The sequence below is a fragment of the Colletes gigas genome, unplaced genomic scaffold (assembly GCF_013123115.1).
Source record: "Colletes gigas isolate AHSC1104 unplaced genomic scaffold, ASM1312311v1 Colletes_gigas_Sc00008, whole genome shotgun sequence".
Lineage (NCBI taxonomy): Eukaryota > Metazoa > Arthropoda > Insecta > Hymenoptera > Colletidae > Colletes > Colletes gigas.
The window spans coordinates 8,961,613-8,988,832 of NW_025106637.1; the positions used below are offsets into that span (position 1 = coordinate 8,961,613).

At 37.9% G+C, this 27,220-nt stretch overlaps 1 protein-coding gene across 1 annotated transcript in view; it reads left to right on the forward strand.

Annotated features, from left to right (window-relative positions):
- The window catches only part of LOC122396724, a 208,702-nt gene that overhangs the window by 105,322 nt on the left and 76,160 nt on the right, over positions 1-27,220 (forward strand). Inside the window, exons 2-3 of the mRNA XM_043395359.1 lie at positions 6,770-6,978; positions 15,000-15,135. Coding sequence (XP_043251294.1) covers positions 6,770-6,978; positions 15,000-15,135 — 345 coding nt within the window. The remainder of the gene's footprint in view (positions 1-6,769; positions 6,979-14,999; positions 15,136-27,220) is intronic.

Genomic DNA, 27,220 nt, shown 5'->3' on the forward strand with positions numbered 1-27,220 from the left:
CACAGTTTTATTTGTAAAACTGTCTTCATTGTTTGCGTTCTAACTGTTACTCGATACTACGTACAATCCTCGATGTAGTTAGGTATCATTTTCCCGTCATTATTTAAAGTTACCGAGGTATTTTCTTTTTCATTGTCCTGTTATCGCGATATTGGTCGCCATACTTCGAGCTACATTAATTTATAGAGAACCATTTTGCAATATCCAATGGGAGCAATATCATTATCGTTTCATAGATGGATCCTTGCTATATAATATTTCTTGAGACTCCATCTTACAATGTTAATATTCTTTTAGAATATTCGACAGGTTAGGTAATATTGAATAAACAAACACGGCGTTATTTCTGTAGAATAATTTATTTCCTAATAAAACGAACGACTTGTTTCTCTCGAATAAGAAACGAATGAATTTTATCCGTTGTTCTTCAGTTATCGGTCAGACAAAATATTTGTTTAACGCCGCCTCATGGATATTCCATTTTATATACGGCGTTCGATAGTATTGCCTGAGTGAGCAAAAGTTGTTTGCGCGCAGGTAAAATGGAAAAACCGCCACGCAGGAAAAGAGCCAACAGGACTTTGCAATTCTGATTGCAGCCTTCTGCGGTCACGAGTAGAGCTTAATTTGCGTAGAACACGTTCGTAGTGCACTGTTCGTTGGAAATATTAAAATCAAACCGTGGATAGGAGTCTTCGTCTGTTAGGAAAACAACCCCCAACTCCCGTAACGCGCGGTAAAGCCTGGCTTTCGATAGTTATAATCAACGAATACAAAAACGACAGCCAATTTGCCAAATGATGACGACAGAATTCCGTTGAAAATATGTACATACTCCTCGACTTGCATTCGTATAAAAATAAATCAAACAGAATTTTTATTCTTTCGAATTCAGGAAACTAACAAGCTTGATCTTTGTCTTAGATAGCATATCGTTTTTTAAAAGTATGCAATGTTAGGAATTCAGATGGCGTTTTTCAAAGTAATTTACTATGAGAGGCCATTGGGCCAGTGCTTTGAGTCACGCTTAAAAGTGAAACGGGTCGCTTGCGTTAAATGTACGTAGATCGAATAATGCAGCGAGAAATGTGTACCTGTTCCTCGACTTTCATTCGTATAAAAATAAATCAAACTGAATTTTTATTCTTTCTGTTGTAAAATATAACGCACTGTATGAGATATAATAGTATATTTAAAAGATAAAAATTACATGTGGTTACTTTGTGAGCTCGTTAACGACTGCCTAATATTCAGCGCAGATCGGCATCGCGGTGCTCGCGTACGCAGCGACGCCAATCGTTCGTCAATCGGTAATGTCGGTTACCGACCATCACTTACGAATTCAGGAAACTGACAAGCTTGATCTTTGTCTTAGATCGCATATCGTTTTTAAAAGTATGCAATGTTAGGAATTCAGATGGCATTTTTCGAATAATTAACCATGAGACGCCATAGGGCCAGTGCTTTGAGTCACGGTTAAAAGTGAAACGGGTCGCTTGCGTTAAATGTACGTAGATCGAATAATGCAGAGAGAAATGTGTACCTGTTCCTCGACTTTCATTCGTATAGAAATAAATCAAACAGAATTTTTATTCTTTCGAATTCAGGAAACTGACAAGCTTGATCTTTGTCTTAGATCGCATATCGTTTTTAAAAGTATGCAATGTTAGGAATTCAGATGGCATTTTTCGAAGTAATTAACCATGAGACGCCATTGGGCCAGTGCTTTGAGTCACGTTTAAAAGTGAAACGGGTCGCTTGCGTTAAATGTACGTAGATCGAATAATGCAGCGAGAAATGTGTACCTGTTCCTCGACTTTCATTCGTATAAAAATAAATCAAACTGAATTTTTATTCTTTCTGTTGTAAAATATAACGCACTGTATGAGATATAATAGTATATTTAAAAGATAAAAATTACATGTGGTTACTTTGTGAGCTCGTTAACGACTGCCTAATATTCAGCGCAGATCGGCATCGCGGTGCTCGCGTACGCAGCGACGCCAATCGTTCGTCAATCGGTAATGTCGGTTACCGACCATCACTTACGAATTCAGGAAACTGACAAGCTTGATCTTTGTCTTAGATCGCATATCGTTTTTAAAAGTATGCAATGTTAGGAATTCAGATGGCATTTTTCGAATAATTAACCATGAGACGCCATAGGGCCAGTGCTTTGAGTCACGGTTAAAAGTGAAACGGGTCGCTTGCGTTAAATGTACGTAGATCGAATAATGCAGAGAGAAATGTGTACCTGTTCCTCGACTTTCATTCGTATAGAAATAAATCAAACAGAATTTTTATTCTTTCGAATTCAGGAAACTGACAAGCTTGATCTTTGTCTTAGATCGCATATCGTTTTTAAAAGTATGCAATGTTAGGAATTCAGATGGCATTTTTCGAAGTAATTAACCATGAGACGCCATTGGGCCAGTGCTTTGAGTCACGTTTGAAAGTGAAACGGGTCGCTTGCGTTCAATGTAAGTAGATCGAATAATGCAGCGAGAAATGTGTACCTGTTCCTCGCCTTTCGTTCGTATAAAAATAAATCAAACAGAATTTTTATTCTTTCGAATTCAGGAAACTAACAAGCTTGATCTTTGTCTTAGATCGCATATCGTGTTTTGAAAGTATGCAATGTTAGGAATTCAGATGGCGTTTTTCAAAGTAATTTACTATGAGAGGCCATTGGGCCAGTGCTTTGAGTCACGCTTAAAAGTGAAACGGGTCGCTTGCGTTAAATGTACGTAGATCGAATAATGCAGCGAGAAATGTGTACCTGTTCCTCGACTTTCATTCGTATAAAAATAAATCAAACTGAATTTTTATTCTTTCTGTTGTAAAATATAACGCACTGTATGAGATATAATAGTATATTTAAAAGATAAAAATTACATGTGGTTACTTTGTGAGCTCGTTAACGACTGCCTAATATTCAGCGCAGATCGGCATCGCGGTGCTCGCGTACGCAGCGACGCCAATCGTTCGTCAATCGGTAATGTCGGTTACCGACCATCACTTACGAATTCAGGAAACTGACAAGCTTGATCTTTGTCTTAGATCGCATATCGTTTTTAAAAGTATGCAATGTTAGGAATTCAGATGGCATTTTTCGAATAATTAACCATGAGACGCCATTGGGCCAGTGCTTTGAGTCACGGTTAAAAGTGAAACGGGTCGCTTGCGTTAAATGTACGTAGATCGAATAATACAGGGAGAAATGTGTACCTGCTCCTCGACTTTCATTCGTATAGAAATAAATCAAACAGAATTTTTATTCTTTCGAATTCAGGAAACTGACAAGCTTGATCTTTGTCTTAGATCGCATATCGTTTTTAAACGTATGCAATGTTAGGAATTCAGATGGCATTTTTCGAAGTAATTAACCATGAGACGCCATTGGGCCAGTGCTTTGAGTCACGGTTAAAAGTGAAACGGGTCGCTTGCGTTAAATGTACGTAGATCGAATAATGCAGCGAGAAACTAGTTGAAAGGGAACGGAGATTGAGAACATTGCAATCCCCAAATGCAGTCCCCTGAAACTTCTAGCATACGCCATGTACCTGCTTACGTTTTCCAGAATTCCTTTCAATTCGAAATGAAAGGAGGGGGAGAAAGCTCTTCCAACTTCGCAGATCTTGGCCTTTGTAAGCGATGAATTTTCTTTTATTTTTTTCCTCTCGCCGTGGCAAACGTCGCTAGTCACTCTCGCGCGAAAACCGATGAAAGTACAAGATGTCGAGTTTAAGTTTGCGATACGTTCCTGGTATTGGATTTACTATTTACCGCGTCGAATGCAAATGCAAATTAATGCAGCAGCTCTGGAAGCTATTTCGACTTTACGCTACAGAGCCTTTACACTTCCTTTTAACGACGGGTGCTTTCAAATCTGAAAATTGTTAGTTTCAAGAAACATTTTGAAAATTCATCGCTAGACGGTTTTTAGTAAAAGAAGAAAAGAAATATGTAATTTGCGTTGGTATAATTGCATATTAAAGCAGCTGAAGAAAATTAGAAAACAGTGATTATAATGATTTTCTCACAAAGGAAAAGATACGACTTCCTGCTTTTAATACTGACATAATTAAAGTATTCATCGTGAAAAATCCGTGTTCTATTTCAGTCGTCTAGCAAATGAGGAGTATAATACAGAATTTTTTATTGCAAATTTTTTCGGATACTTCAATTTTTCTCAACCCTTCCATTGAAAGTTTGCGTGATCATTCTCTAAAATTTTTTTCATTCTACTATATTTCTGTTTCCGCGTTACAACTCTCTCTCTCTCCTTCGTACAATTAAAATCGAAAATTAATTTTCACAACTTTCGTTCTTTCCTATACACAACTTTTTTAATTCGCGTTAATTACCCCTGTGGCATTTATATTGGCTTTTAATCCCTCGCATAACCAGCTGTACTACAGCCACACGTTCAAAATTAAAAACTGAAATATTCCTGCTTTTTATATTTTCGTAACTTTGAAAATACCTCTTGATTTTGTAAAAGGACTGACAAAAATTTGAAATTTCTCGCTAAATAAACTGTTGCACCAAAATTGTGAAGAACGATTAACCCCTTGCCGTACAATGACGAGTCTGGCTCGTTTCAATTTCTTAATGTCAAGTTTTACAATCATGAGGCTACTTACTCGTCATCGGTCACCTCTGGGAAAATCAAGAATACTAATTTGTTGATTGAGGCTTCGTTAAAAAGTTATTAACGTTGTGTAAAAATAGTAAAACATTTTTCTGGGGCTCTGGAACTCCATTAATACGCATTGGTGGAATTTTGAATAATTAAAATCCTTCAATCCGTTCAGAAGTTATGATTTTTTAAACATACGCATGAAATTTCAGTGAAACATGTCATGTATGGTCAGACATTATATTTTCAGTTAGGAATTTTTTTCTCGAAAGTGCGTAGGATTTCAAGGGTATGTCTATTGACCACAAATGATTGTAATTGGCCCCCGCAACCGAAAATAATTTTTTCAGAACCATTTGAAATTTTTTTTCGCTGAAAAATTTAGGGATCTACCTACTCCCTGTTGATTTTTCATAAAAATTGGTTTTTCATTTTTAATAAATTTGTTTGGCGCTCTACAGAAAAATTGTATAACACTTTTTTGTAGATACCCATGGGATCTGTTTCAGAAAAAAGTTTCATTTAAATATATTCACTATTGTAGGAGTTATGGTTTTTTGAAAATTGCACCATTTTTATGGGGGGTTTCTCACGTTACGGGGACAAGGAACAACTTTTTTAATATTTTTCGAATCCCCACATATTCTTCACTAAAATACGCGTTATTTGCCTCTTTAAACATTAAAATCCTTCAATCCATTTAGAAGTTTTTAAGATTCGCATGAATTTTAAGGGAAGCATTTCTTGGCCTCACATTAGATTTTCAGCAAGGAATTTTTTTCTCGAAAATGCGGAGGATTTCGTGGGTATGTGTAATGACCAAAAATGATTGTAATCAACCCTTGCAACCAAATATAATTTTTTTAGAACGATTTGAAATTTTTTAATTTCGTCTAAAAATTTCAGTACCTACTCGAATTTTTTCTCGAAAGTGGGTAGGATTTCCGGGGTATGTGTATTCGCCAAAAATGATTGAAATTGAGCCCCGCAACCAACAATAGTTTTTTCAGAATGATTTGAAAGTTTTTAATTTAATTTTTTAATAACTTTTTAATGAAGCCTCCTTCAGTCAAGAAATTGATATTCTTTATTTTGGCCTCTAGAATCTCCTATTCAAATTTCCCCCAGGGGTGGCTGAACACCCTGTATATTAAAATCAACAGATTTTTACATTAACGAGGTATTCGTAAGACAAATCTATTCTTTTTCGTGGCCATTCCTAGCACGAATACATTTAAACAAAATTAAATAGTATATGTTTGAAAAGATATTTGAAATTAAATCGTACGTCAAGGGGTTAATCCCAGTTTCTGTACCACCAAGCGCAAAAAAATAATTAAAGTCGATAGTCCCCTGTATGTTTTAAGTTCTATTTAGGAGAAACGGTATGGCTGGTAGACTTCATCCGCAATTTCCAATCGTCGTCGACGTCGCGACATCCCCTTTTCCGTCTGAAAAGCTACAGGCCGCGAGTTCGCGGAGAAATAATACGTCTGCTGAAACATCACACCGGTGTTTTTCGCGTTTCTCGGGGGAGGAAATCACCCCACGGAGTTTCGTCCCCATTCGCGGCTCGGTGACATCCACCTACTTCCGTGTTGCCGGAAGCTACCATGTAATAAGAGGTCTCATCCTGCAGCGACATCAAGGAGCAACCAGCAAAGCTCGACTCTGTTTTAATATGAATGGCGTATACAGTTCAATTCCTCCGGGCTTTAATAGTTCGAATCGTCGATAATCCGAGTGAACGGAACGTCAGCAAAAAGGCACAAAAAAAGAGAAAGAAGGAGGGGTGGCCGTACGTTGGGTCGTGGAAGTCGGCGGACGAGGATGATGGGAGGGTGGAGCGCGTTGATCGAGGTTAGGGCGAAAGGAAAGATAGATGGCGGCGGGAGGCGGGAAGAAAAATTGTATGTTTGTGGTGGCGTTGCGTTTGTGTGCACGTGTACGGTTACGGAAGAAGGAGAATAGAGTGGGTTAGGTGGCGGAAGCGAGAGGAATTGTCATTCGGTGGAATTGCAATTTCTCGCTGACGCGTGCTGTGCAACCTCCGGCGCGAGGAGCAAAAGCGGACTAATGATGCACACTAGACTTAATGCTCCGTTCCTGTTCTCATTTCCCACAAAGGTGCGAGCTGCCTGCGGGATGTCAGCCTGGAAATAGTTCCGGAGGCAGTGCAACGTGGTCAGAAGGCGATGCTACGCTGCCATTACGATCTCCAGGGTGCTGTTCTTTACTCTGTCAAGTGGTACCGTGGCAAGCACGAGTTCTACCGTTTTACACCCCAGGACCAGCCGAACATCAAGATCTTCAACATTTCCGGGATCTACGTTGACGTAAGTCTCATCGTTCCTTTCTCCAGCAATTCTCGACGTTACGGAGTTGGGCAAACTTTACTCGCGAACGACATTCGTTCCTGAACTAGCTCTTGAACGCGATAGACTCTGACGTGTCAATTTAATTTATTTTTAATCGGAGATAATCGTTGAGAGCCATAGTGATGTAAATTTAAATTCTTCAAATTTGAGTTAACACTGGACTTGAAATCTTCAAGCTGTCTTCTATTTATCATCAAAATCGATTTACTTGTAAATTCACACGAGAAATCGCGAAACTTACGTTTAATCAGTAAACAAAGTTAGCAAAGCATTTCGAACCATAATGATGTAAGTCCACGTTACGCTCTATTATTAATACTTCTACATAAAAATTAAAGAACATATTATATTATATACATATTCCAAAACAGAATAAAAATGTTACTTTGGCTTCAGAGGATGAACCAAAAGATTAGGTACCAAATAACACACTCAATAGGGAATGATACACAGTAACGAATTCTTTTATTATTTGCACTGGCCACGATACAAGGATTTAAAAGGAAGCTATTTCCAAGGAATTTATCACCGACTTAATAAATTCGCGGAAGAAAATGTTGATGGTTTATATAAAGAAATAATATTACAGCAAGAAATTATAAAATAGAGAACACAGATAGAATAATTCCTAAAAATTGGAAAATGGTCTTTAACGCATTTCTCACTGTTCCGAATTAATTATGCACTTCTAAACAGCAATATAATAACAAAGTATAAATTGACCGGAATAAAGGGGGGGGAAAAGATGTATTTTATAAATATCATCCTCCCTCAAATGTCTCGTGATGCATAAAAGTTTATCAGCTTAGTCAGCTGGAATTACCCGGTACTGTTTGGAAGTAATATATCCGCGAGAGGATTATATGGACTGATGTAAAACTGGGAGTGTATCTCGTGTACCTTGTAGAGCAACACGACCGGGTTTGGATGTGTTAAAACAGGGGAAGACAATCAGAACAGGAAGCAGTAGTGGATGTCATGTCCTCCTCCTGTTCCTCTCTTGGACCAGATACGTACTTTTATCGCGCCTGGTCTGGTCGTTGTTCGTTAACAGTGCCCTTCACCGCTGTAATCACCGTAAAACAGTACGCTTTTATCATCGTTCGAACATTTCCGTATGCAGTTACGCGGCACGGTTGCACGCAGTTCCGTAGCATGGTGGTTCGCCGGAGATCGATGCAACCGCCTCCGACAGCGCGCGTTTACGCAAGTAAAAACAAGTTCGGTCGGTCTGTTGTTCCCGAGGTCGAATGAATGATCTGGGAACACCATACACACGGCTTTTACGTTTATCGTTTCGTTGCACACGCGACCGTCCTCTGTTGCTTCCTAACCGGCGACAGAGGCACGCAATGGTCACTCTGGCAAAGCGTAAAAACTGTGAACGAAAAGCATTGTTTACGCCATTGCCGCTGGACTTTGTTCTGTGTTCGAGTCCAGCTTGTTTTTCGAACGACAAGTCATCGCACGGTGGATCAGAATCGTTAAAAGCTGGCTGAAGGTATTTTTTTTACGTCGAAATCCCATGTAGAAGCGGTGTAAAGCTATATGAAGAGCTCTGTCTGCACTATCAAATTGGTTTTCGTTGGTTTAACGTTAAAAGTTAGACATATATTTACATAGTACGAGAGGGTGATTTACTTGAAAGAATAAGACGAAAGCGAGGTTGAAAATTTGTCGAACCGAACAGGAGATTATCTGCCACGTCTGACTATTATTTGGTATTTCTACTTGCGCTCTACTGGGTTTTGGAACAAGTCATCGCACGGAGGATCAGAATCGTTAAAAGCTGCCTGATGGTATTTTTTTTACGTCGAAATCCCATGTAGAAGCAGTGTAAAGCTATCTGGAGAGCTCTGTCTGTACTATCAAATTGGTTTTCGTTGGTTTAACGTTAAAAGTTAGGCGTTTATTTATATGGTACGAGAGGGTGATTTACCTGAAAGGATGAGATGAAAGCGAAGTTGAAAATTTGTCGAACCGAACAGAGTTTATCTGCCACGTCTGACTATTATTTGGTATTTCTACTTGCGCTGTACTACTACTGTTCTACTACTCTTCTGTCGCTGATTTTCTTAAATATAAAGTGTAGTATGGTAAAATTACATTCTACATTTACGACTTGTCGCGTAGAATCACCCATTTCTGGATGTATCATAATTACTAGGATACATCTATGTAGATTCTAGGTACAGGGCTATTACTCGTTGGAACAGTTATCTCGTTAATTGCAGGAATATTCAGCCTCAATTTCCTACAATAATCGACGTTTTCATTTTGTTCTGATCGGTAATCGGATACACACGAAAAGTAGAACGTTCTATTGAACTTTCATGCAATTAAGACGAACATCAATTGCATTTCATGAAAACGAAATTCCTCTTCTTCCATGCATACAGTAATATTTGTAATTTTCAATTTTATAAGTAAAATTTTCGTGTAATATTACAGAACATCACATTAAATCGATAACTCGTATTCTAAAAATCTAATGATCTATTTGCAAAACGTTCGACTATTTCAACAATCTAATGATAATGTAAATAATTAAAGCTTTGACTTCGATTTAGATGGAATGTTAAAGTTACAATTGAATGAGAATTTGTTCTACTGTTTAAATTGTATTTCATATTTCGAAAAAGAAATTCTTGATCATACATAAACTTAAACAAATCGAAGAAAACGTCTGCAAATCCTGTACATTTTCCTCAGTAAACTTTACAGGGATTATTTTTTCTTCTGTTCTCGATCGGGCATATTATTCAATAGAGAGCTAATGGAAGAATGTTTTTCCTTTGTACGGTTCCTTTGTGAATACAAGACATTGCAGACATCCGCCGCATTATAAAGAACTCAAAGCAGTTTAAGCTGAAGCTACTTTAACGAGGGACGTTATTCTGAGTTTTCTGCGCGGATTTGACAGTCGTAATTTAGTCTCGGCGAACAAAAATACGCTTCCTACCAATTTATATTTATACGTTTTAAATCAAACTCGGGAATGTTCTACCTCCGCCTCTATTGATCCTAATTTCACTGAAGCCTTCTATGATCCAAAGATTCAACAAATTTACCGTTCCAGCTGCTTTTTAACTTGCAACAATTTCTTAATTTTGCAAAATATTAAACTTCAAACAGTTGCAGACTAGCTTAGGGGAATATACATTTCGACGCTCGAAAATGAGGCATTTTTCAGGAATTTTTTTTAATGTCATAAAACAATCTATTATTTCTGAAACTCTCGCAACATTTTATTATTGTTTCAAGGTATTAAACAAAATTTTTTTTTTAATGAAACGAAATGACGACTTTATTGTGCTGTTTTTTATAGGCGTACTCTCGCGCGACTTATTATTTTGCGTAATTTCCTTAATTTTTTCTACGGATCTGAAATGATATAATTACGCTATTGATATACCAATGAAAACATAAAAAATTATAAAATTGTAAATTTCACATCCTTTTTAAAAGAAACTTCAATTTTTGCTACTTTTGTGAAGGAAAGTTCTTTGTAAAAGCGACAGTTTCAATCTTTTAGGTATATCTGGAAAACAATATTATTATGTAAATTTGTACAGAATTTCAGCCAGATCGGTCAATTAGTTTTTGAGTTATCCGTTATGCAAATTTGAAAAATTCAGTTTTGAGAAAACCGCACTTTTCTGCGCAGGAAATTTATTGATTTTAGTGACTTGCCGATTAATTTGCGATCCCAATGGTTCTTCAGCTTCCTCAAGAAACTGATTATTTTGAGGTAATTCCTCTTTTCGAACTTCTTTCGTCTCGGATAAGCTATTTCCTGCAAATAGCTTGCACTATGTACGAATAATGATATTCAACTCGTGCATCGTTCTCAAAATGGAGCTGTAGCCTTCATTAAATACTCCAGCAGCTATATAGGAAGCTATTTAAATTATTTTTAATCCAAAATGCAGGTTCTTCTCAAATGAGCGAGTTAAAACTTTCGTTTGCATTCTGTGTATGGCCACGCAAGCATCTTTGAAGCAAATCTTCCCTTGATAAATCTTCATAAATGGAAAGATGTTCTTTTAAATCTTGGTGAAGTAGTGCAGGAAGGTCTAAAAGTTTAAGATCTTCTCCTTGAGCAACAGCCTTTTGCTACTTGCACCAGCAATCGGCTCCAGATGGACAATTTTCATGATTTGGATTTTCGTTTGTTGAAAATACATGATAAAACGTTGCCATAATATCATTTTACATTCTTTCGATGCTACTAATATTCCTCCAAATTGCTAAGCCGTAACACGTAGTTAGTTTGTTAATAGGGGCATTCGTTAATTTGCCTTTACCTCTCCCACCAAGTCTTTTTCTTTTTTAACCCCTTAACGCTCATGTCCGAGTCTGACTGTTTTGAAAAACGATATTTGTTTAATTTGATGGTTTAAGATTTGACAATATTTGTTTTCCATCAAGTTATACGCTAGATACAACATTGTAATTAACAAAAATCGAATTTTTATGTAGCTTGGAAACAAGTCCAATAAAGAAAACTGATCATTCTTGGTCAATCCGAAAAATATGAGCGTTAAGGGGTTAATATTTCGAAGTCTGGAACCCATTCTCTTTTTGACATGCTGACTATAACTTTCATAAAACTTCGAGTATCGTTTTAAACCCGTCTGCACTATATTATCAAAGCTAACTTTTTTAACCAAACCCGAAAATTCGATTTTTTGAAAGATGTGAACGTATTTCCCTCTTTAAAATCAACGAAGAATCGGCTGAAAATTCTTTGTTAAACGGTTCTTCCGTGCTCCGTGCGCTGTATCCTCGCGTTGCATCGTGTGCATTCTGCATCGCATAAATCAACGAGAGAAAAAAAGTCTCGCTAGTTCTGGCGTTGGTTTCGAAGCCGCTGAAGGCAGTCTTCCGTCTCTTCCTCCCCGTTGTCGTCCCCACCCCTCGGCGTTGCCGCCGTATCTTCTTGCTTCGTTATTTAAATCCCGCTAATTATGCATATTTTGCTTTTACCTGTTCCAATGAAGCGATCCCCTACCCCCGCCTCGGGGAATGCTTGAACTACGACGCTATCTTGGCCCCGGTTGCGACCGTGCTTTCGCGCTCGCTTCGTCGAGCCAATTTACTCGAGTGCCGGGTAATTCCTGATAAGATGACGATTTTCTCGAGTGGTGTCCTCGACGATGGCCGACAGAAAGAAACATTTAGCAAAAAAGCGTCCTTTGTCGCGCGGTGGCCTGCGTCGATATTAACATTTTGCCCGCGGTGCAGCAGCGCCGGAGAAAAACATACGCGATCATTCTTTCTCGACGCGCGCAGCTGCGACCCGGATATTTAACGAGAGAAACTAAAACGGCGTCGGTTTTTATCTAGCCACGGATATACACGCGACAGTTCGCTACAATTAGACGTACCCTGGCAAAATGTTGTACACGGACCGTCACGTTTTTAAATTAAATCGAGGAACAGAGATCTTCGTATAGATTCTTTGCAAAAAAAAATAAATTTAAAAGATTTGTAGTATTTTGCAATTTGTGGCTTCGCGTGTCGCGATAAGAGAAGTGAAAGTTACGAGATCGGCGCGCGTTGTTTCAATGATAAGTTGAACCGCCAGGAAATCTGCGTGCGCGTAAAAAACACGCAGATAAATGTTTGGATGTATGGTAACGTCAAGGGTCGGTGTTCTTGCACGTTTTCTGGGATTTTTACGATTTCGAACACGATATAATCGCGTAGAAACAAATCGATAATGTTTGATAGTGTAAATGCATATTCTTTCATGAATTTTTAGAGTGGACACGAGAGGAAGATGACGAAGCAAGGTTTAGGGATTTTCACGATTTCAAACACGTTATGATTGCGTGGAAACGAATCGATAATGTTTGGGAGTGTAAATGCATATTCTGCAAGAGTGATCTTTCATGAATTTTTAGAGTGGACACGAGAGGAAGATGACAAAGCAAGATTTAGGGATATTGTATTTTGAAGCATGAATAAAGATTCGGTGTACAGTTAGGTTGATGCAGATTTCAGGTAACGTAGAATTTAGATGACACAGGGAAAGGTCGGGATATGGAAGATACCCAGAGGGGTTGGCACATTCTACCCATGGTTACGTAAACCGTAGAAATGTTAAGACAAGAACGACGAAATAATTTCGCGAAATTTAAAGTGGCGTTATGAAAATAGACAATTCGATGAGCAAATTGCAACGCGTAAATTCGATTCTCATTCAGTTTATGATTCACTTTAAATAATACGCTATTGTGCGACGGGTTCCGATTATTCAATAACGACTATCATTTCGGAGCACAATCGTTAATAATAATTTGCGTATTAATAATCGATGGATATATGTTCATTATGTTGATATTCAGCGACACATTGAACAAAGAGACTCTGTGATCGGATTAAAATGATAATATAAATTGTCACTTTGATGAAAGATGCTGTACAATCATAATAAATAATACAAACTTTTTCCACGATCGAAACACAGTTGAATCAAACATTTTTGATTTTATATATTGCAGAATGATGGTTTTGTGTGGAAGGGGCTTTCGAAATACATGGATCTGTCTGTCAATGTACTGTAGAAAAAAAATTGTTCAAAATGTTTGAACTGTTTGAGGTTTGTGCATGGCAGATATGTAATATGGCACGACCTGCATGTTCAGCGACGATATGGGAGATTTCTTAAATTGACATGCACATTTTGATATTCAGATTTTCGATGCGCTGCAACAAAACATACTCGAGCCATTTGAAGTCAATCCTTCCGATTTTTTGTATATTTTCATTGTAGTATATACCCATCGATTTTTAGTTTAAGCGGATATTCAGTTTCAGTTTATACAAAGCAGGTTCTCGTTTCATATGCATAGTTATACTTATGCTTTGTAAAATAAAAAATATTTATTAGATATTGTCCCCTTAATTTTACAAGTTGATCACAAACGCGAGGTCCAATCTATAGAAATTTAATTTCACATTTTCTACTCATTTAAAAATTTACTGTTTTATTTAATTTTTTGAAAGTATATGTATTTAAGAATGTACTGTTAAATTTTGAGAGATAAATGTCAAGTATTGTGTCAATCTCATAATACTGTATAATCTCATTTATAATAAGTATATCATATACTTTTATTAAAAAGTTGCGGAAAATAATGACAAAATTTTGCAATTTTTAATTTAAACTTTCGCCATTTTGCCAATATTCAACATAAATCAATTTTGCTGCGGGCGATAACAGGAAATCTACCAAATAAAAATCTGTTTGATATTTTTTATTTAGTCAACCTTAAAAGCTCCAATCACCTACGCCAGTGTTTAAACACCAGTGTTTACCGTGGGCGTAATAAAAACATGAAAAGTCAATGAAAATCATAGAAAAATTTATTTTGTATTCCCAAAGGATAGTTAAGCGTTAGATGCAACATTTAGTTAAAAAAAAAAATGAATAAAAATGGTTAAATTTTGCAACGTACACATGAGGCTGCCCCTTTAAATTCGTTACCTTCTCAGTTGTACCACGATTCCTATAACATTCTATTTACAAATTAAATAGAAAGAATGCATGCTAGTAAACATACTTGTCCTATCCTTTTCCCTCGAATTTATAGACAGAACTGCTTTACAACATCATGAAACGCACCAACGCGTACCCCGTAACGCGGTATCAGCAAACTCCCTGCAATTACGCTCGTCCACGATCCTTCTGGCCGACGATTTTCAACGGGAAAAGAAAAAAGAAAGCAATGAACCGTGCGTGGGCGCTTAATTCCGCGCAAACAGCGGCGAGATGGATATATTCGCCGGTCGGCCGCAACCGTGCGGAATTTAATTCGAATTATAACCGCGCCAGGTAAATCGAGTTATCGTTAATCGACGAGTCAGTACTCGAGGCGTCTACCCGGGGTCGTGGGCGATAACGCGTGTCCTCCCTGGCTGATATCCATTTGCATTCACTCTACAACGCCCCTCGTCATCCTCTGTTTCAGATTGCCAACTCGAACAATAGTCAGGTGACGCTGCGCGACGTCGACTTTGGCCTCTCGGGTACATTCAGTTGCGAAGTTACGGCGGACTCGCCGACTTTCACCACGGACTGTGTCTCGAAAAATCTTACGGTAGTGTGTAAGTACATGCTTTCTTACGTCACGGTTGTGTCGCGTTGAACTCGACGCTCGTTGCTCGCCACTCCCGCACCCCTTTGCTTCCCTTGCGCGGTAAGGGCGCAATTGTAGTGGTAGGAACGAGGATAGCGACAAAATCAAAGAAACGTAATGTAATGGGAGTGTTTAGAATTCGGTGGCAAGGAAGGCTAGAAATTAAAATGTTCCTCTGCTAGCCTTGGACCTCTCTTTCTTCGTCTCACTATAATTATGCACTTGGTTCAAATTAACACTTTACCGACCGGTAATTGAGGGGGAAGATTCACGTAAAATGGTAAAACGGGAAGTGATATTTGATAATTTTTTTACAGCATAAGGGTTTGATGAAACTTTTCGTCGCTTTCCACATATATTCTTTGTCATTTCAAGATAGAAATATTTTTTTTTCGTTACGTTTTATCGACTTTGAATGAAATAATACACGTTATTCCTTATGTGCAGTCTAGCATTTTTTTCCTTTGATCTAGAATACAAAATCTAGCAATATTTTGTTCATGATAGTACAACGCGTCATATGAGCTAAAATCCTCCTTAGAAAATGCAAAATTATCGAAAATACACGGCTCTGAATACGATAAAATGATTCTTGCAATAGATTTCTAATTCAATTATGTAATAAACGTAGTTTTAATAATTATTATTATGAAGAATGTTAGTTCATGCGACGCGTAGTACTATTACGAACAAAATGTCGTTTGATTTTTTATTCTAGATCAAAGGAAAAAAATACTAGACTGCACGCTGATCAATACCGTTGACATAAGGAATAACATTTATTATTTCATCCAAAGTCAATAAAACGTAACGAAAAAAGAAATATTTGTATTTTGAAATGTTAAAGAATATATGTGGAAAGTGGCGAAAAGTTTCATCGAACCCTTATGCGGTAAAAAAATTATCAAATACCGCTTCTCGTTTTATCATTTTACTGGTATCCTATTAATGGGTTGTCATGAAAACAAAAAATGTTATTAGATTTAATTACCCTATAATAACAGAAAGCGAACAATACAGTAAGTACTTTCACAAAATTTGATTCAACGTACTTGTAGGTACAAGAAAACGCATATATATCAGAATGTTCAACAGTTAGTGGGATTCTATTTCATTAATAGCGGCTATAATATTGTTTTTTAGCTCGTCAATTGTTTGTGGTTCATTGACATAAACTCTACTTTCTAAGAAACCCCCTAGGAAAAGGTCTAACCGAGTCAGATCGCATGATCTTGGGGCCAGTTGATGCCCCCTCGAGAAATCAGGCGTCGAAAATCAAGCTCGAACAGAACCTGAATATTTATAATAATTTTCAACAATTTGCACGCGTTGTTGCACAGTGTAGCGTTCCATGACGTGTGAAATATAATAAAGAACAATCAAACCGTTTAGCAGTCCAATCAGTTGAAAGACGTGACACTCAATTTGGATAACCCTATGGAATAAGTAAATCCACGTTATTTGCGACGAAGCGAACGTGTTAATTGATGTTTAGAAACAGTATCATGGATCGTAGGATTTGTTAATAATATAAATTCGTAGCTCGAGAGTTTAGCGTGGTTCTGGAAGCAGGAAAATGGTCACGTATGCACGGTTCTACAGAAATGGCTGATATTGCGTTTCATGTATGGCCTTTCCAGCGGAAGTCCATGCGGAGCACGTAGATTCTATCAAGAACATTTTCCACGACATAGAATTTCGGATTACGGAATCTTTTTTCCATTCGTAGATAACTAGAAACTGGTACGTTTAACAAGGAGAGCCCACTAGTATGGAAATGTGCAGAGTTTTTAGTGTACTTAATACAGACAATGTTCTATGTACTCTGAAATTTCATAACAAGTTTCAGAATACAATCTTCTCTAGTCTTTTAGGAAACAATTCTAAATTCTCCGCCATTAACTCGGTGTTACCCACGAAAAAGAACTTTTCTAGAGTAGATCGAGACCCGAAAGGAGATAGATGGAATCCAAGTCCCATCGATCTCCCTTTCACATTCTTAGAAATTAGATTACTAAACTAGAGAGGTAGAAAGAAGCAAAGTTCTTTTGATCTTCTAGTTTAGTTGTACCAAGCAATTATTTGGTTGAAGGGGATGAAGCTAAGTCGAGGGTAACGCGACGCGATGCTGAACCATGCAGCGGATCTTTGAATCGAATCGACTGTCCTTGAAGTCCCGAAGGACACGTCTTAGGATGTCTGACACAGAGAGAGTACCTGAGACAAGGATGACTTTCACTGGAACGTGTGCATTTACACACCTTCCAGCGAAATACCATTTTCCCTGAATCGAGCTACCAAGAGAAGGCGATTAGATCTTCGGGATCAATTATAGTGTTGATCACATGTTTCATGATCAAAATTGTTTCGTCTATAGAAGAATTATTTTACTTCTTGGCCATTCATGGATCTCCACTGAATCGCTGACTTTGATGTCAACCTTATTGGTGACCATCGATGACCATAACCATTGTTGACAATCGAGTGACCAATAATGACCCATTAAAACCGTCGTAAAGTCGAAGATTAAAACCTTCTTACAAGGATCCCCTTACAATTTAATGCGTGATTTTTTTAACATTTCGTTCCACTTTGAAGGAGTGTATCTTATGTTACAAGACACGCACGGTATAAATTTTGTACATGTATTTCGAGCAAAACGGGAAAACAAAAGAATAAATGTTAATCGGACATTCCGGATAACCGCATAAGACATACACATAATTTAGGATTATACTATCACTAGATATTGAATCTAGAATAAGCATATACTAGCTATATATTAAATCTATCATCTTTTTAGAATCGTGAAGAGCACCAAGAAGTTTATCGAATCAATACTACATTAAAATAGTTGATCGAATCTGTGCTAAAGTATAAAAGCCACATTTAATGATTTTATATTTCAAGGTTTTGGTGATGTTGCGTTTTAGCGTGCGAGCCTGTAAAGTCATCCTTTGAAGATCGTCGCGTTAGACTCGAAGTCAGTAATACGGGGTTCCAGGTATACTGAAACGTTTCGGGCTCGCCTTGCTCGTCCCGCGACGGCCTTCAATCCGCGTGAATTTCCGCCCGCGCGGTATGCAGCTCGCAGGGAAAGTTTCTCCCCGTCGACGTCATTAACCGTCTCGCGTTTGATCCTTGCGAGCTGCACGCTCGAACCAGCGCATCGGCTTCGTTGTCACGAAACGTTTTCGCGCGCGCGCCGAGGAGCGATACTCGCGTGTGTACACGTTGCGAGGCTGGCTTTCGCGTAAATTCCTCGAGTGTTTCTAATTTCCTCGAGTACACCGCGCAGACATCAAAGGAACGCTTCTAGAGTTAATCAGTGCACGCCGCGCGATCGCGAGCATGTTTACGCGTTTTCCGATTCCGCAACGACGCAGCTTCTTCGTCCCTTTTCAATGCCAGTCGGTTTAATGGCGGCGCGCGAGCTTGAAGATTTCGTTAACATCGAGGCGGAATAAATTGGCTCGTCAAGGTCGCTGGAGGGTTCGTAACCCTGCTGGTAATCTCTACTCGAACCAGTGGTCTCCAAACTTTTTAAGAGGCTCCCCTTAAAAAAAGACTTTTAGTGACTGCAACAGATAGACACGGACGATGGCAGCAAAATAAATAAATCATAACATGTAAATTAAAATATCGCGCCATATCTTTTCTCATTTTATTTTACTCGGTTGTTGAATTTTTCATTGTATACTCAAAGTCATTAGGTTACGTTTACATGTAGTATATATTGACTTTGCAATACGTTTACTGTCAATACAACGTGGAACATTCGAGACAATCTAACTTCAATCGCACGTTTATCACAACGGATCCGCTACCGGTAATTGAATTAATCACCCAATATCAAATTGGCGAGTGATGGCTCGAATAATCCCGTTCTTGATGGTCAAGCTTTGAAATTACAACCCCCAAAATTCCATCTACAATTCTTGTTGCTAGTTCGCTGCAACGTTTAGGTTAAAACGATAAGAGACAGGCGTAACTTATACAGATAGATTATTTAGTACACAGATGGAAATTCAGTCCCTTCAGTTTTCGAAATTTCTGACGTACATTTACTTATACAGGGTGCTCGTCTACCTTTGGGAAACATTTTAATGAGAGATTCTAGAGGCCAAAATAAGACGAAAATCGAGGATACTAATATTGATTGAGGCTTTGTTAAAAAGTTATAGAAACATTTCCGGCCACACAGTATATTTTCGGTAAAGAATTTTTTTCTCGAACGTACGTAGGATTTCGGGTGTATGTGTATTCGCCAAAAATGATTTTAATTGACCCTCGTAACAAGAAATAATTTTTTCAGAATAATTTGAAATTTTTTTTCGAAGTAGAATATTCCTGGTCAGACATATTTTTAATAACGAATTTTTTTCTCGAAACTGAGTAGGATTTCGTGGGTGTGCCTATTGACCAAAAATGGTTGTAATTGACCACTACAACCGGAAACAATTTTTCCAGAACGATTTGGAATTTTTTTTTCGTCGAAAGACACCTACCCTTTTTAGTAATTTTATTTAGTGATTTTTAGTAATTTTATTTGACGCCCTATAGGAAAGTTGTCTAATACTCTTTTGTAGGTACCCATGAGATCTACTTCAGAAAAAAGTTTCATTTAAATATATTCATTATTGCAGAAGTTATGGCTGTTTGAAAATTGAGCCATTGTTATGGGGGTTTTTCTCGGTTTACGGGGTTAAGGAACAATTTTTCGCATACTTTTGGAATTTCTACATATTCTTCGCCAAAATACGCGTCGTTTGCCTTTTCAAAAATGAAAATCCTTCAATCCGTTCAGAAGTTATGATAGTTTAAAGATACCCATGAAATTTCAGTGAAACATGTCAATGTATGGTCAGACATTAGATTTTCGGTTGGGAATTTTTTTCTCGAAAGTGCGTAGGATTTCGAGGGTATGTGTATTGACCAAAAATGATTATAATTGACCCTTGCAACCACAAACAATTTTTTTAGAACGATTGGAAATTTTTTAATTTCGCCGAAAAATTTCAACACCTACTCTATACCCTATACCTGTATATCTCCGTATATCTCCGGAACTAATTACGTTATCGACTTGAACGAATGCTCGTTTTAAAGGACATTTCATCCTCTATCCGACGAATATATCAACTATTATTATTTATGCTGTCTTCTATGTTTATTTTGAAATTTACTTTGACGCTATATACCCAAAAATGTTTCAACAATTTCTACTGATTATACGACTAGTGTGCGGTAAAACTGGATTATAAATTGTTTATTTAATCGAGAATGGTTATACATGAAGTGTCGGTAGATTTAATGTTAATAGAGAAGCCAAGAAAATGAATCCCTATAACGTTTGTTCTTGGAAGATCTCTTATAGTATTTATCTATCTGAAAATTTCAGCAATCTTGTGGTAATATGTTTCGCCATTATAGTTTGGTTTACATGAAATTTTAATATAGTAACTCACACTCGGTAGTTTCGTAGCTATTTACATAATACCGATACACTCGAACCTCTGTAGCTGTAGAGAACACCGTGCACGATCCTTAAATTTTTAGGTAATGGCGTACGAATAGTGGTAACAGATACTAGAGGCAATTGTGGACACTGTTCATAGTACTGCTTGTTTCCTAAAATAAGGAACGCAGAGAACGGTAATAGGATGTGTAGTGGCTACGCTAGAATTTCCGTAATCTTGCAATTCGCTGCAGCACAGTGGTTCCATGAAATACTTGGACTAAATCTCGATGCAAAATGTACCTTTGTAGGAGCGTAGAAAAGTAATAGAATCGCTGGAACTGTTAAAAATGTGCTGCTGTCATTTAGAAATTTAAATAAACTTCGAATCATAATATCAACCTGTCCTTCAGTGTTCAATCATTGTCGCGCTGGTACAGATTGTAAAATTATAAGAAAATTCATACGACGGAGTTTTATTTCTCGAGTGCAATTTATAAAACCGATGCACCTCCTATTCGTTGGAGAGCGTAATTCAAAGAAATAAGAACTAGGGGTTTTATGATAATTCTAATGCTTCTTCTTGGTCGGTTCTTCGAATGGTCCATGAATTTCGAGCGCTTTCGGCGAGAATGCGATCGTTACCGTGAAAAATATCCGACTACATACGCTCAGAATTCTCATCCAATGTTTTCACCTCGCGACACGCGGGCCAGAATTTTTATCTCGGATTTCGAGATACTTCGCAAACAATTACCGGGAAATTGATTCCGCAAAAATTACTCTCCTCAGCGCGGGGTGCTGGACGCGTGGAATTGGATTGGACACAATACCTGTTTTTTTTTTTGGAGGATTATCCCATTATGCATGGGTCTCGTTTCCGTGCAAACGAGGGGGAAAATGAAAAACGCTTGACCGTTAAATCGTCAAGGACTAATCTTGCGTTAAACGTACATTTGTTTCGAGACGAAAATGTGCGCCTACTGCAAATTATGTCGTGATATTTGAGAAAATCTCACTTGGTAAAATTACTAAAATATTTTGAATAGTATGTGGAAGTAGATTTGAAGATTTTAGTATTCGAAGAAATTTCTTAGTGTATTTATATTCGTGGGCTTCGAGAAGTTTTCGCCAATTTAGTAAGAATACCGAAACTTGTAATTATCGAGTGCTGAAAGTTAAAGAACAGGGGATTGTTAGCAAATAATACCATGTTCTGTAATGAAAGCATTATGAGTAGTTGAACGATTCCTGGCATCGGCGAGCATGCCAAGAGGGCGATGCATCGAGAAACTATCCCTCGCGTGCTCGCTGAACTTTAATCAATTCTCATAGTTCGGGTTCTGAAGTTTTCACACTTTCCCAGAACGGATTTTCGTGGAACGAATGGAAGAATCGAGCCCTTCCACAGAATACGCGTTATTATTCCAATTTTCATAAAAAAGGAAAGTAATATAATCAAAGTGAAACAAAGAAAGAATAATATTTTCGCATTTCATTATAATCCTATTTTATTCTTTATTTCCAGTTATTCGTCTCTAATGACTAATCCTCAAACAGAAATTTTAATTTCCTTTTTATCTCAAATAGGCTAAGCACGTAGCTCGTATTATTAATTAAACGAATCAATTTCAATACAATTCTCTCGAGATACTAATGTCAATTTGTTTCGCATAAACGAGTCTCTATATTTGTTTTTACGAACTTCTCGTAAACACTATGTCAACAAATTTTCAGTAAACATCCGTTTTTAAACTATTCCAAAAGCTTGAACTTTAGATTAACACGAAGAATGCTTATTTCTGGTTGAAAGTTAAATATCAGAAGTTTGTCGGTTTCCTTCTCTTTCCCTCTCATTGAAAACATTGATCCACTCGCCTTGCGAGGAAGTTTTAAAATTCGTTTCCCGTTGACTCGTTGTTACAGAAGTAAGATGATAGCAAAAATCTAATAAACAGCCACCTGAAAACTTACTTAGAAAGTAATTGTTCGAACGAAATAAACGCTCCCCTGGCAGCTACACAATCCTTCAATTCGATTCGCTGGAAAGTCTCGAACAGATTAAAAAGGTTTAAAGGCTCATTTTCGAAGCGATTTGCGTTTATTTACACTCGTAACCCATTGTTCCCATTATAGTTACGAGTTTAGAATTAGAATAGCACATTGCATAATAATATTTTGATTCCTTCTGCAAACTGAATTTCGACATTTCGATGAAACACATTTATCACTGAGACGAGCGTATAAATTTCGCGGAATATTTGTAGTCGCAAGCGTACCAAATTTCTGTTTGAGAGTTTAAATAAATATTTAACCGAATCAACTTACTGAAACTACTCCGGTGCACGATTCGATATCAAATTATTTTCATAAATTGATTGCATGTCTTTTGATGATTTAAGAAATCGAATACATTATGTAAGGCTGTAAGTATACAAGCATATTTATTAGTTGGGAAAAAGGGAAGTTAGTTAACGCAGTTCCAAATCACCGCGACTTGCACCAGACACGCAATTACAACTTTGCACTTCGACGAGACAAAAACAAACTGCACGGTTTCGCGTTGGATTAACTACATGCAATATAATTGGTGACAGAAAGTTGTTTCATCGATGTTACAGGTCTCGTCCTCTCTCATTATATTCCACGCTTCATCGGTGTCAATAAAAATACTCTGTAATTAAACAGGCTCGGTAATTAGAGCTCGACAGCTTATCAATAATGAACGTAGCAAAGTTGAGCGATCGATCGATGTCATTGCGATTCAGTAAAGCTACCAAACGCATCTGCAGGCACATTAGCCAACAACTGATTAACCTCACTCTGATGTGATTGAAAGTGTCGTAAATATACAGGATGGACCCTTTAACTTCCCGCCGGAACATAAACAGCAAGTAAACAAAATTTCATTCGGATCGGTGAAAAATGGTGCAAGTTACAAAATCACGTGGACGCGAGCTTCTTTTATTTTTAACTTGATATAAACGCGTTTCGTTAATTAGCGTAACAGCGTAGCTTGTAAACGATGATTCATTACAGTATCAAGACTCACTACGCGATCCCTTTCATTACAAATGGAGTAACCATTAATTTAACAGATGCTATATAAAAAATATTATTGATGGGCCGTGCTGGGTTGCTAGTGGCCCCATCAATAATGTTGGCCCAGCATATACACGGTAATCATAATCGTTAACCATTAATCAAATTATATTTTGCCCAATTCGTAACGATTTAACTGCAAGGAAAATTCTGTATTTTTAATCGAAACGAAAGTTCAGATAAATTTCAATTTTTGCCGTCGTCGCGTTCCGACTAATATATTTGTTGAATTAATTGCTTTTCAATATTTCTTTTTACTCGTTCGTGAAATATATTTTCCTCTAGCGGGGTAGGATATTAAAATAATTAATAGTTCGACGGGGGGAAAAAATTCATAAAGCCTTCTGTCAGAGTGTCGAATTGTAAACAACCCCTTAATTATTTTACCATTGTTCAAGATTTCGTATCGAATGAAGTAACGACTAAAATTGTAATGTTCAATCTTGTAATGTTCATGATGAAGTCAAGTACTAAATATTTTGTAAACTGACAATTGATCATGATTGAGATTTCCGGATGTAAGCCGCGTCCACGGAAACTACAAGTAACATCTACATATCAATATCAGCGTGTCATTTGACTCCTATAGAACTAGCCGCAATGTTGGCGAAACGTCAAAACAATTTCTAAGCGCATGGTTTACATCCGGCAAACCTCAACCAGTATCAACTGTCAGAATCTGAACCGTGGAAGCCTCAAATATTGTGTAAACTACCTCACGTATGGGCAACAGGGCCTATCTTCAAAGAGTTACCACAATTCATTATCAATTACGTTAAAGAAATAAAATATGAGTTTATAGAAATTATCGATACGATCAATTTGGCAAATTTCAATCAGTATCAACTGTCAGAATCTGAACCGTGAAAGCCTCAAATATTATGTGAACTACATCACGTATGGGCAACAGGACTTTCTTCACAATTAATTATGAATAGGAGACATTAAAGATAATAAAATAAGAGTTTACTGAAATACTCGATACGATCAATTTGGCAAACTTCAATCAGTATCAACTGCTAGAATCTGAACCGTGAAATCCTCAAATATTGTGTGAACTACATCACGTATGGGGAACAGGACCTTTCTCCAAAGAGTCACCACAATTAATTATGAATAGGAGACATTAAAGATAATAAAATAAGAGTTTACTGAAATACTCGATACGATCAATTTGGCAAACTTCAATCAGTATCAACTGCTAGAATCTGAACCGTGAAAGCCTCAAATATTGTGTGAACTACATCACGTATAGGCAACAGGACATGTCTCCAAAGTGTCACCACAATCAATTATCAACACGAGACGTTACAGAGATAAAATATGAGTTTACAGAAATACTCAGTAGAATAAATTTGGCAAACCTCAACTAGTATTAACTGCCAGAATCTGAACCGTCGAAGCCTCAAATATTGTGTGAACTACATCACGTATAGGCAACAGGACATGCCTCCAAAGTGTCACCACAATCAATTATCAACACGAGACGTTACAGAGATAAAATATGAGTTTACAGAAATACTGAGTAGAATAAATTTGGCAAACCGCAACTATTATTAACTGCCAGAATCTGAACCGTCGAAGCCCCAAATATTGTGTGAACTACATCACGTATGGGGAACAGGACCTTTCTCCAAAGAGTCACCACAATTAATTATGAATAGGAGACATTAAAGATAATAAAATAAGAGTTTACTGAAATACTCGATACGATCAATTTGGCAAACTTCAATCAGTATCAACTGCTAGAATCTGAACCGTGAAATCCTCAAATATTGTGTGAACTACATCACGTATAGGCAACAGGACATGCCTCCAAAGTGTCACCACAATCAATTATCAACACGAGACGTTACAGAGATAAAATATGAGTTTACAGAAATACTGAGTAGGCAAACCTCAACTAGTATTAACTGCCAGAATCTGAACCGTCGAAGCCTCAAATATTGTGTGAACTACATCACGTATAGGCAACAGGACATGTCTCCAAAGTGTCACCACAATCAATTATCAACACGAGACGTTAAAGAGATAAAATATGAGTTTACAGAAATACTCGATACGATAAATTTGTCCTAGAGCAAAACGTTCACGGTAAATTTCACGAACGCAGCCCCAAATGTCGCGCGTAGAAGTATCGATTATCATTTGGACGTTTTGGGGGTAAAAAAACCTTCGTCGGTATTTTCCCGCGACCCGTAACGAAGAAATACAGAGCTTTTTCCCCCGCTGTTCCCCGGTTATAGTTTATGACTTTTGCCGTTTCACCTGGCCGTGGGTGAACAGTTCTTGGCCCGGGGTGCCAGGGCAATTTTTAAATCGAGCTCCGATAAGCGGACTGCAAGATTGATGATCGAATGATACGCGATGGCTGTCGAAATCCCCGGCAGCCATGGGCCATTTGAAACCGCGGGATTCATGGGTCGTTTGTATCGAACAATATTCCACGGGGCGCAGACGAATTCGCCCGTATAAAACACTTTGAAAGTGACAGAAATTAGCCGAAATACGCGCCCCCTTTTTCCCTGCAGCCGCGTACCGAGCCGTGACAAAGCGATAATGTCGCGGCGCGCGCGCGCGAAAATTCGGCGCTGCGTTAGAACGGAACGACCGTGTATAAATCTGCGTGTATTTCGTTGACGCGCGTGCACGTGCAATTTGAACGAAAGAAACGAACATCGAACGGGGCCATTCGAACGCCATTCCGAAAAATTTATGACAGCGTTTAATCCGTTCGAATGGATTCGTTGAGATTTTTACGTACGGAAATTAATAGTTTAATTCGGGAACTGTAACGAGACTCGTGCTCCGCAACCGGCAATGATACATAATGATTTACGCCAGCGCGACGAATTTTTCGGGGACGGTTGCTCGTTCCCAGACAACGCGAGTTTCATTTTTCGCTGCTTTCGTTGAGCGCCGTGTACACTGTCCACGGACAGGAACTTCTACTTTGGAAGTTTGAAGCATATCGTGTGCTGCAAACTGTTTAGTACTTTTGTCCATTTTCTTTTCAGTAGAAAGGTGAAATTGTTTTAATTTATTTTCTGTTTTATAATACAGACTATGTAGGCTCCCACAAGATTCCTGGAGCCGAGTTATTCAGTAACAGATAAGTCCAGTACCTAATCACAAATACTTTAAATTTATTAACAAATATATGTACAGGTGTTAACAATTAACGTTTCAATGTTTTTGTACTATCCAGAGATGAGTTGTTGGCTAGACACCTACAAACTAAACGGGACAAGGGCAAGGAGGGAAGGTCTACGCGCCGCCTTATTCCCACCATAGAGGCTACATAGTAGTAGGGTCTCCATGACCACAAGAGATACACTTTTGTTCTATTCATGGCTAGTATTTTGAGCGTACAGTTATGCCAATGCCTCTCAGTCTTGTCATATCCTACTCTGTTCCTGTACGTTTCGTTCGCGTCCTTTGTCGCGCGATGGAATTGTAGTTGTGAGCGACTCAACCAATAACGACAATGCGT